This window comes from Myotis brandtii, unplaced genomic scaffold, assembly GCF_000412655.1.
Source record: "Myotis brandtii unplaced genomic scaffold, ASM41265v1 scaffold777, whole genome shotgun sequence".
Classification (NCBI taxonomy): domain Eukaryota; kingdom Metazoa; phylum Chordata; class Mammalia; order Chiroptera; family Vespertilionidae; genus Myotis; species Myotis brandtii.
In genome coordinates this window covers 40,229-52,608 of record NW_005371115.1, presented here as the reverse complement: position 1 = coordinate 52,608, position 12,380 = coordinate 40,229, and the positions used below count along the sequence as shown (strand labels likewise).

The 12,380-nt window shown below is 43.5% G+C and overlaps 1 protein-coding gene across 1 annotated transcript in view; it reads right to left on the bottom strand.

Annotated features, from left to right (window-relative positions):
* The window catches only part of LOC106724244 (TBC1 domain family member 1-like), an 8,923-nt gene extending 7,803 nt beyond the window's left edge, over positions 1 to 1,120 (bottom strand). The window contains exon 1 of the mRNA XM_014530786.1: positions 965 to 1,120. Coding sequence (XP_014386272.1) covers positions 965 to 1,096 — 132 coding nt within the window. The 5' untranslated portion in view covers positions 1,097 to 1,120. The remainder of the gene's footprint in view (positions 1 to 964) is intronic.
* Between the last annotated feature and the right edge of the window lie 11,260 nt (positions 1,121 to 12,380).

Genomic DNA, 12,380 nt, shown 5'->3' with positions numbered 1-12,380 from the left:
AGTAGTATATGCTGGGTCACCCGGTGCATCTGGAGTGAGTAATGTGTCTCCCATTATGTATCAACGGGGAGAGAAAATGTGTGAAGCCACATGCGTTTATGGTGACTCGGTAATAAGTGGCACAGACACAGTAAGACACAAAGCAGAGAACTTGGTTGTTCCCTCACTTCACAGGGGCAGAGGGGCTGTAAAGAGATCATTGTGCCTTGGCTGGGTTGAGCTGTGGAAGCTTTTCCAACCCCAATTTCTTCTACACTGTCATCAGGTTCCTAAAATGACATGCGGCAGTGGAAGACCAGGGCCCACCTCTCCCTGCTCTGGTGAGTCATGTGTAATGTGGGTAAGGGAGATGACTGGGATTAGAAAAATCCCTGGGATCCTGGCCAGAAGAATATAACAATCTCAGGATATTTGAAGGTATACTGTCCAACATCGTTTGAACAATGAATCATAAACAGTTAAAAATCTAATGTTAAAGATTACTATAAATCATTTGCGTATACTAGGAGACTATTTAAATTTTTTTAAAAAATGGCTCCAAATGTGTGTAATTGTGTAAACCTCTATCCATTGTGTCGTTCCCTTCACCAGAACAGACCTGGGCACTGCTTTCTGAAAAATGAAGGCATAATGCCCACGTGTGAGGAAATCCTGAACTCTCCATTCTTTATAACTCTGTCCTCGACTCACCTGCACTGTTACTTGTTACATGTGAGAACTGGGTCGTTCACGTCATTTATTTTCAAACATGTTTCCAGGTATGATGCGATGCCAGGAGGCAGGGATTCAGGGTGTGAGATGAATGAATGGGAAGGGAAGGGAGTACCGAGTAATTGATGTGGGGTCTGCTGGGAGCGGAACTCGGAACAAAGCACTGAAGATGGAGAGAAAGGATGAATAAGAGATCCCAGAAGACTGAACCCAAAGGGCTTGGCGATCACCTGGGAGCAGGAGGTGAGCGTACCGAAGACTGCACGTAACCTGCAGAGTTCGGGCTTAGCCTTCTCGGTAGACGGTTGTGCCACTGGCCCAAGTCAGGAAAACAGAGGAGAGGTGGGCCTGGGGGGACATCACAATGAGTTCTGCTTCTGTCCATGTTGAGCGAGACCAGGGGACCTGAAGTAAAGGCCTCTGGTGGGCAGATACACAAATGGGCCTGGCCCCTACGGCAGGAGACCTAGATTCGGAAGCCAACAGCTCATACACAGGAGGTAGCTCACACCTTGGAAAGAGAAAAAGGGAAAGTAAAGGAAGGCAGCAAAGATGGGACCTTGGGATATACCAACATTTCAGGCGAGGGCAGGCAGGCAAGGATGATATCAGAGGTGCCAGGAAGGCCAGCACTCCCACTTCCAGGAAGGGAGAGGAGGCAACAGAATACAGCAAGGGCCAAGCCAGGTCTGCTGGAGCTGGCAGCTGATAGAGATACGTACAAATAAGGGGGGTGGGGCGGGGAGGTGCAGATACTAACCCCCCAAAAGAAGCAAACTTACCTGAAAAATGCCTCAAGGTCAAGCTTCAATCTCTACAAGGACATACACTTTAAAGTTACAATATTTACAAACAGACCCTTGTAGGCAAATACGCTGAGGCCAGTGGAATATATTCCCACTGATATGATCTGGGTACTTTTAACCAAAATCTTTTTTTAGTTTAGTCACAGCAATAATGTCTACGTCATTTCTGACTGCAGATAAGCAGATAAAGTAAATCAAAATTAACCAAAGCAAAGACAAGAATCTGGAAAACATTTTACTGGAATAAATTCAACAAGGGTTTGAAATTTGGTTTTATTTCCTTCTACATTGCAACTTGCAACAAAAAGGAATCATCAATAATAAAGCGGCCCTGTTTAGACATAAAAGTTTACTGAACTGCTCTCTGCTGACTTATTTGAGTTTATACTAAAGCTCCATTGTAAGGTAAATCTGCACTTACTTCACAACCCAAGCAAGTTTCTTTCTAATCCACATACCAACAAAAGCACGGTGTAGTACGAACTTTCAGCAGCGGGCTCAAGTGAATATTGTTCTTTATTAAGTAGCCAGAAAATGATACTCTAAGAGAGTCAGAAATGTTCATTTCTGTAAATAAAGTCCTTATTTGAACATTTGGGTCAACTTTCTTTTTAAAAACATGGGGATTTGAAAGGATTATAAACACACTGTGAGGTGTAATTGCATTCAATTACAAATAAATGGTAACAAATAAATAGTAAATTAATCTAAAGAAGCCCATATTTTGTCCTTAAAATGCTAGCATTTTTTCCTGTTATTTAACATTACAACATTCCAAAACTGCAAACACATGACAGGCCACACCGTATGTACTCTGTCCCTTGGATGACATGTTCTCTCCCTGCCAGGAGTTAAAACAAGCACTTCGAAGGAACAGCCTTGTGTTTTGATGTTGGTAATGGGTGGTTATTTTTTATTTGTTGGTGATAAACAAAGTAAATGGGGGGGGGGGGGGCTAAACTAAACCAAGTATTTCCTCACTCTGTCTTACATGCCTTGAATTCCATACAAAATGCTAAAGAAAGTTTCTTCTTACTAGTGCTCGGGACTCACGTTATTTAACGAGAATGACTCGCCTCTCTGACAGTATCTAGACAGGACACGTGTGAGCATTTATATCCAACAGTGCGGCTTGTTGAGATAAGATTCATCACAAAGATGTAAAGCTCGTACAATGAAGAGGACGTGATTCCTCCTGTCCTTATGAGGCTTGCCGTGCGCGAGGCGAGAGACACGTCTAAATATGTGATTGTCAATATAACAACAGATGCTGGAACACAAACACGAGCCAGACAGAGAATGTGAGCTGGAGATGGGGTCCTGAGTAGAGAAGTCTGTCTTGTCTACCAGCCCTGGCTACTACGAATGCCTCGACTCCTGCTTGGCCCTGACAATTAGCCACAGGGTCTGACTAGTATGTCACATCTTCCCAAAAGAGAGATGAGATGTGCTCATGAGCTGGCTGAGGAAGCGTCAGGCACATAGGAAATGCTATTGACTGCTAGCCGCTAACAGGGCCACACACCCTCATTCACCGTACCTCTCAGCATGTGTTAAACAGCAGTAGTATTCTGCTTCGCTAGTTCTGAAATGGAAACTAGATAAACGCAGCTTTCAGACCACATGGAAAGAGCCTATGCAAACACAAAACCCAGCATCACACTCCAAAATAATCGTTTGAAAGGTTCACCACAACCTTTTGATCAAACCAACACATTTCTTCAAACATTTAAAACATTGAGACTAAAATCCAACAAAAGAAGTTATTTAATAGCTGCAAGAGTAAATGAGAGAGAGTGGGAGAAGGTAAGAAAGGAAATGAAAGAGTGGGAAAAGATATCACTGTAAGATTGAGAAATTATTTTACGTTTTCTAAAACAAGTCTGAAAAGTCAAAACACTAAAAGTCAAAATATTAATAGAAATCATGGAATAAACCATTGAAATGTTCAACCTGGGAACATCAGTCCTCGAAGTCCAAGCCTTTCATTAGTGTATTGATTCACAACTCAAATGTATTGATTCACACTTCAGAATTGCCAATATTTTAAAAAGTGAATGTCTAGCCCACCCCAGTGTAGACAAAGCTGCTGGCTTGGTGGCGGGCCCTGGTCCCTGCAGTTTTCAGAAGCCCCCACAGTTCCAATTGGCAGAATCCTGGATGTATCACCTGTCCTCTGTCATGCCCTGAGGTAAGGAATGCCACCTCTCACCATCCCCCACACCATCACACCCCAAAATGATGGACTGATTGTAAGGCTGTGGCAGCACAGACGCAGCCCAGCTGCAGACCGTGCTCTCAGCAGAGGTGAACAAACTATCAAAGACAAAAACACAGCATCGCCACCCAGGTATCTGATGATACGGGCACATTTGATTTGCAAATAAATTCCCTGCATTTCAGAGGCCTCCGCTAATTAAATACCTAAGAGTGAATGCCTTATAAAAAAGGCTACTTTATCATTTTGATCAAAATTTACTTCAAAATAATCTCTCACTGATTAAGAAACACAAAGACAATGAGCTAGCAGTTAATAATAGCCCAATATTAGTTATGTATGTAACAAAATCTATGAAAGGGGACACTGGAGTCCCTTTTCTACAAGTCAGGGAATAAAAACACGTCTGCTTCCTTCTCCAGGATACGCGCCATCATCAGTCTCAAATTCGGTCACCGAGGGAGAGACCATCCGTGAAAGAATAGCTGGTCATACCATGTGTATTTATAAACAAAACAGTAAGATCAGCTAGAGCATTGCACACCAATATTGTTTTGCTTCTACATAAAATCAACCAGGACCAAACATATTAAACTTATTAAAATTTATTTTCAAACTAATGAGTTACCCATGTGTTGTGTGTTCACACCCAAATCAGTAATCTTAGACACAAACTTTAGAGGAGGAGAATGTGGACCTTCTATGAGGTGGCACACACCGCAGTCTTTTTCACCTGTTCTCATTCATGCCCTAAAACAGTGATGGCGAACCTATGACACGCGTGTCAGAGGTGACACGCGAACTCATTTTTTTGGTTGATTTTTCTTTGTTAAATGGCATTTAAATATATAAAATAAATATCAAAAATATAAATCTTTGTTTTACTATGGTTGCAAATATCAAAAAATTACTATATGTAACACGGCACCAGAGTTAAGTTAGGGTTTTTCAAAATGCTGACACGCCGAGCTCAAAAGGTTCGCCATCACTGCTCTAGGCCAAAGGGGCTGACTTCTCTGAGCTGAACTGGAAGGTCAATTGTTTTATGACCAAGACCTTTTGTGGGCAGGTTGCTACTGAGCAGAAGGGACAGAACAGAGGAACGCCTTGAGCCCTGCCTCCGACTCCCTTCTAGGAGTCAAGGTCAGGAGGCAGCTATGGCATCACTTGGCATGCAAGGGCCAACCTCACGAACCAAGGAGACCAAGTACTGATTGTTTTACCACTTCTCTATACTCCAGCTCCCATTCAAACCCCAGCAGCAGAATGTCCCCGTTAGTCATCTCTTATTTCTAACACTAAGCTTAATACACGACCATGTAGAAGAAAGAAAAAAATATAGAAACATATAAAGTCACCCATAGTCCCAGCCCAGAAATATCCACAGTTAACAGTTTGCTGGTTCTTACATGTGGTCCTTGGTGTACATTAAAAGGTCATTTCCTTTACAAAAAACTGGAGGAGGGGAGAGGGTCATAGTGCCCTATAACTTACTTTTATCACCATGAATGGGCCTACAGCATTAACACGTCAACCCACATAGAACCATCTCACTCCTTTCTGATAACCACAGCAGCCATTTCATTCACTGCAAACACTGCACACAATGGGAATACCTTAAAGAAAAACAACTTTCTTAACCTATTCAGGATCCAATTCCAATTTACCGTACGCTAGTTGTCACAAACTCTGCTCACTAATAAGCCCTTTTGGCAAATGTGTGATGAGCATCCCAACCTTCGCATCAACTGCCTGCACCCCTAGTGACATTAGAATATGGAAGATGCTTGTGTGCGTGTTGTGGGGCGGGAGGTAAGTAGGAGAAATCATGACCATGAACCCATAGTTGCTCACTAGACCGGAGAGAAATAGTCCATTAAGAGGGACATCCTGGAGCAGAAACTGAAACAGAATAACCTTTAAAAAGATGGAAATGAACTCTCGCTGCCCCTGGTCGAAACTATTGGGAGAAAGTCAGCCCTAAGCCCTGCCCCAGCTGACGCCACGAATCTTTCCACTGAGCTGACGGACCCTGTTGGGGGAATTCTGCAGCTGCAACGCTGAAATAAGCCCCCGATGAAGCGTAGCTGTTACCTTCACGTTTGCAGAGTAAGAAAAGGTCAAACCTCTGTGAAAGGAACAGTAACTGCGAAGCCCAAGCCACATGAAGCAGCCCTGGGGTCTGAGCCCCAGGAGCGCTGAGACACGGACACGTGAGCAAAGATGCCACTTTGGAAGTGAATCACCTAGACCTCGCTGCCCCCCGTGAAGCCAGGCGGACAAACTGCCCGGTGGAGGCCTTCCCAAATTCCTTACCCACAAAGCCACATAGAAAATAAATGGTTCTAAACCACTAAAAAAATAAAAATAAAGTAACAGCACCTAAAGGCAATGAACTAGTAATTATTCCAAATGTCTTTCAGTACAGAACTGCTAATAAATGACAAAAATGTCATCTATACCGGCCAGCAGCAGATAAGGCCAACCACTGAAAGATTTGACCACGTTTCCAAATATCCTGTAGACAACAGAGCTCTCCCCCACCTCACCCCACCCCCCACTTTCCAGCAACACTACCCAGCTAAGCGTAGGAGCGCTGTGACTAAACTGGAGCTGAGGCAGCAGAACACAAGGACCCACAGGAGCAGAACGTGACCCCACCACGCAGGCCAACGAGTGGCAAGCAGCTTCTGTGCACATTCAGAACAGTCTGCAAACTTCAAAGCGCACACCACATGCTTGCGTGTCAGCTCCAAGAGAGGAGAATCACTGTCTGTTTTGCGCACTAACATAGTCCAAAGTGCCTAGGACAGTGCCTGGCACACAGCAAGATAAATGTGCTGGATGTGTGAATGGTTGCGACTGAAAAGAAGACTTCAGTGATTTCAAGGTTTTCGGTGATGAGGAAGAAACATCTCAGGTAGATTTGGGAAGGGAACCAGGATGAATCTGCAATATCCCCAACGCAATGTGCGTGTGAAGTATGCGAGCGACAAGTATTTGCAGAAGGAATGAGTGCTGTAAAAATAGTAAACCGGGAACACTGGGACTAGGTCCTTTCGGATTATAAGATTTTTCGAGACAGCTGAAGATGGACCCCTCTAAGTGCCTAAGCTATTTTTATTTTAACCAGTTTTGGGTGGGAATGGGTTCTCTAAAGGCTATAGAGAATGTAGTTTAACCCTTTTTGCCTGTGGTGAGCATACTTTCTCTAAAGGCTATAGAGAATGTAGTTTAACCCTTTTTTGCGTGTGGTGAGCATACACCATGATCACAAGAGCTATTGAGGTTGTGTCAAATTGTGTGCTGCTGTGAGTTTGGGGCAACAGGCAAGACTGTATGGGATCAGTAGGCATCTTAGGTTGAGAGACAGTATTTCAGCTTTTAATTATATACCCCACATTCTTTCCAGTCCTCCCTAAGCAAAGGTTGGCATGCCCTCTCTCAGACGCACCCCAGGACCAAAGCAGAGGCTCCCAAACTTTCTGTTCACATACCCCTCTGATAGACCCCCATGGACCCTTCTCAGAATAAGGTTTTTAAATGCAAAAACTAGAACACGGGGGAATACAATAGAACTTAATTATACTAAAAGAAAATTATCCAAATAATTATGACACAGTACTATGTGTTTATCACCATATTTAACAAGACCTAGAAGCAAGTGAAATAACTGCTTTGATTCAAAGTAACAGTGAGCGTAGGCAGCATTTTTAAGAAATGTGTAACAGCTATAATGCAATAAAAAAATAACTGAATTTATTGATGTTACCGTCACAGGCGCTGCTAATGCTCCTGGGTTTGATAACTACATTCATGATTGAAGACGATGTTAAATTTCAGTAGGAAGTTAGTAAAAATGAAGATGTGATTTTTTCCCCCCATCCAAGTTTATGGACCCTCCCCCTGACTCCCATCCTCAGACCCCAGGACTAAAGGAAGCCAGGGAGCTGGGAGAACCAACATCACTCACTCAAGGATAAGATCACCCCTGCCAGCCGTCATCTCTCTTGGGACCACGGCATGTATATACTGTATATATGAATAAAGCCATGGCGCCATCCCTCCATTCCAAGGCAAACATAAAGCCAACTGAAATGGGAAAGCTGCACCAGGAGCTACAGCCATCAAACTCTCCAAAGAGAAATTAAAATGGCATGATGCCGTCAATAAGAAAGAAAATTCCAACTGGGTAAAACTCAGGAGTCCATTAGTTAGAGTTATGGAATTAATTTCTACATAACGCAAATGCTTCATCACTATATAATTACAACTCTTTTCAAATGTTATAAATACTCAATTTAATTTTGATGTGTGGGGTGTTTTTTTTCCTAGCTAGTCCTTGAATATGATAATTTAGTCTAATATGCAGATGAAAATTACTTTCAATCAACTCTCTATGATCCCTGCCAGTGGGAGAACAGGAAAAACATAATAAATAAATACTTTTGCATCCTCATTTCAAGAAAGTGTTATTTGGGTTGCAGCTCACATTTGACAACTGCAAGTGAGCAGGGGAGCCTTGACTCTAGAATGTTCCTTCCACTGACTCTCCACCAGCATCTGATTCTTCCAGATCCAGTTCAAACATCTCTGCTCCATCCCAGCTCCCCGGGCCCCGTGCCTCTGGGTCATCCAGGCCCCAGCGAGTGTGATTCCCACACCACAGTTGGGCTGGGGCGGGAGACTGTTGGATTCATTTCTGTGGGCCCCGCAGGACTGCGTCAGTGTTTACTGAACACGCACTCCAATGTGAGAGGCAAATAAATCGCAATTTTGTGTTTCTCCACCTTAAAGTGTAAAGTGAATAAGGTAATGCTAATGCATCTCAATTTACACATACTCACTTGAAAATACACCAAAGCACTGCAGGTAAATTCTGTAGATTACAGTGAAAGAAACAAACAAAATGGCTATATTTTCTAACCTTACCTAATATTAGGTAGAGAAAGTATGACACCAATATTTCATATACACACCATCGCGGGGGCGGGGAGTGGGGGAAGCTAAGCTTCTGACATCGGCACTTGAATCTCGGGAGACTGTTGGATTCATTTCTGTGGGCCCCGCAGGACTGCGTCAGTGTTTACTGAACACGCACTCCAATGTGAGAGGCAAATAAATCGCAATTTTGTGTTTCTCCACCTTAAAGTGTAAAGTGAATAAGGTAATGCTAATGCATCTCAATTTACACATACTCACTTGAAAATACACCAAAGCACTGCAGGTAAATTCTGTAGATTACAATGAAAGAAACAAACAAAATGGCTGTATTTTCTAGCCTTACCTAATATTAGGTAGAGAAAGTGTGACACCAATATTTCATATACACACCGTCGGGGGGGAAGCTAAGCTTCCGACATCGGCACTTGAATCGAGTGACGTTAATACGGTATCCCAGGCCCCAATCGCCACTTATCAAAGCCAACTATGTGCCGTCACGTGCTTCCCACGGATTATCTCACCGAATCCGCACACCAAGCCACTGAGGAAAAACCATTATTTCCATTTTGCACAAACACAGACCCCTCTGGATCACTGGGGTGCTGGGCACTGGGGTGTAGGTGAATGTGGCACCGTCTAGAGTTGGATGCTTCACTACATAACATACAAAAGCCTTTAAATCATGAAAAACAATCTGAAAAATAAACTTCATTACCTATGGAAACCAAAAACTTTAGATGACGGTCTAAAAGCGATATTCAAAAGACCATCCTTTGCATTGGCACTTGCTTAAGACAAAAATGTGCAGCTTAAAGAATCAAACTTGTGGCCCTGGCCAGTGTGGTTCACTTGGTTCAGCAGCATCCCGTGCACCTGCAGGCTGCGGGCTCCATCCCTGGTGTGGGGCGTGCCAAAGGCAGCGGATTGATAGTTCTCTCTCCCCCCGCCCTTCTCCTTTCCCCTCTTTCTCTAAAACCCAATAACAAAATCTTTTAAAAAGTTAAAATTGTGATAATAGTAAGAACTAGTCTATTTTATGAACAGTTCAAACTTGAGTTTAGATAAAGCATTAGCCTTGTGAGTCAGACAAATACTCTTATTACTTCCTAGGAAAAGCAGAAAAATGAATGTGATTCAAATTACTACATTTGTGAACACAGTACGAAACCATGTTGACAACATTAATTTTTTTTAAACACAAAATCATTTCTGGCATAGGGCTACCACCCACACACGCAGTGCCATTTTTCAAATTACTAAAAGCCAAACCTCTCTCTGCCTCCACCTCGCAGACAGAAAGCCAGGTAGTAGACTCCAGTGAGCCGAGTGTGGGCTGGCTCTCAGCCCCTACTTTGCCGTTGGCTGGGTGGGTGGCGTGTGCAACCTGCTCCATCATACAAAGCAGCCCAGTCCCAGCCCCCTCACATCTGTGAGGTCCATGATCATTTCCCAGTGAGTGTTAAAAATGTAAACTTATTAATGCGTGACTGCCAGAATGAGTTCTGGTATGCCTCATAAACACAGTTGACCCTTGAACAACATGGGTTTGAACTGTGCAGGTTCACTTATACACAGACTTTTTTTCCATTAAATACTTGCACTGCTTTTAATCAGGAATTTGAAGTCCACAGTAGGAGAGGGCTGACCCTATATAGGGGACTTGAGCATCCCCAGATTTTGTTTCTGCAAGGGACCCAGGCACCAATCCCCAGTGGAGATTGAGGGGCAACCTAAGTTTTGGGGGAGTCAAAAATTATACGCAGCCCAGCCAGGGTGGCTCAGTGGTTGAGCGTCAACCTCTGAACCAGGAGGCCACAGTTTAATTCCCAGTCAGGGCACATGTTCGGGTTGCCGGCTCGATCCCCAGTAGGGGGCGTGCAGGAGGCAGCTGACCAATGATTCTCTTTCATCATTGATGTTTCTATCTCTCTCTCCCTCTCCCTTCCTCTCTGAAATCAATAAAAACATATTAAAAAACTAGATGCAGATTTTCAACTATGCAGGGGGTTGGTGTCCCTAACCCACATGTTCAAAGGTGAACTGTACATCAATCACTTACAGGTTTTAAGTACACCATACCTGCTTTTACAGCATCAACTACATTCATGAATAAAACCTGTCACATATGTTCAAGAATCCTGAACTTCAATCAGATCAGGAGCAGAAACAGGCCTTTTCTCCCATACTATTTCAGTGCTTTTCTTAAAATAAACTACCCTCGCCAAGTAGCCGTTCCTTTTCTTGATCAACAGGCAAGTCAGAACTTGGGCCAGTGCAGGGTATTCGTTAGAACTGGTCAGATCTATTTCCCACTTAACATATTTCATACTTTATGTAATACCAAGTGTAACAACAACACCATTATTCACCACTCCTCAGACGTTATACGTGTGAGATAACTTTGATAAATGTTTATGAAACTCAATTGTATCCTAGCACGTGACACCTCACAAGCAGGATTAAGTGGCAAATACCTTCTCCCTGCTTTTAGAGCAGGAAGGAATTGAAAGCAGTACACGAGGCAAAAATGGAACAGTATAAAACTGCACAGAATGAAGTTGTCCAAGTCTGAATCCATCACCCGTGCCTAGCCCTCAGCTAGCATTTCTCTGCCTCCCTGACCTGCCTCCGCTTCTAGTGTGTAAGAAAGAAAACGGGATCTTATGCCAGCACCCAACCACCCCCCCAGCCACCTTCTCCCTGGCTATGCACTCTGTCACGTTAAAGGGAATGAACTACAGTGCACTTTTTATTTTGTTTTATTATTCAGTTACAGTTCAATATTATTTTGTATTAGTTTCAGGTGTACAGCATAGTGGTTAGACAATCATATACTTTACAAAGTGATCTCCCCAGTATGACCTACAATATCATTGACTAAACTACATTTAAAAAATGTCACTCTTAATGTCACTACCATTTAAAAAATTAGCTAACAGAATAAGAAAACAAACCACAAAAATCCAAACATCAGGAACATGGTGATATAGGTAAAGTATTATAAATTGCAAAAAAAAACCAAAAACCCACAAACAACAACACCCTCGGCCAGTAAGTATCCATGGGACAGACCCAGCTTGCCAGAAGTTCATGTGAAAAAGATTTAAGGATTTTGTTGACGATAAGCCCAGGATCATCCAGCAAAGTGACCTGGATACTTAAAAGAATGAAAAGGAATGCAAAGCCTCTGGCATGAGGAGAAATGCCAGCCTTAAGCTAAGCAATGGGGCACGGCCTCGCAGTCCTTCCTGGTAAATCAGGCCACAGAGGAAGTTCCGTTCTTGCTTTCAGGAGACTTTAAAGTCAGCAGCAGTGAGAGTCCCTGGGTGGAGACTGGGGAGAGGAGCTCAGGGGTTCGGCCTGGGAAGGAAGACAGGACACACACCTGTCACGGGGAAGAGGGTGCACACACTCTCATAAACGGGAAGGAAAGAAGGTGAGACACGAAGTGAGAAGGATTTCGGCTTGGAGTATAGAAATCTTTCAACAAGAGCTACTGTCTGTACAATGGTGTGGACTTCTTAAGGAATGCTGAGCGTCCCTTGAGCAGAAGGTTCGAGAACCGGATGGACGGAGCATGTCCTCACTGCTCAAAGTCAGACTTTCAATTCCCCGAGTCCAGGGCTTTGTGTGAAGACAGACACTGAGGAAGAAACTGCAGTAGTTGAGCCACGGGGCCGTCTCTCCCTGCTCTGTGCCCC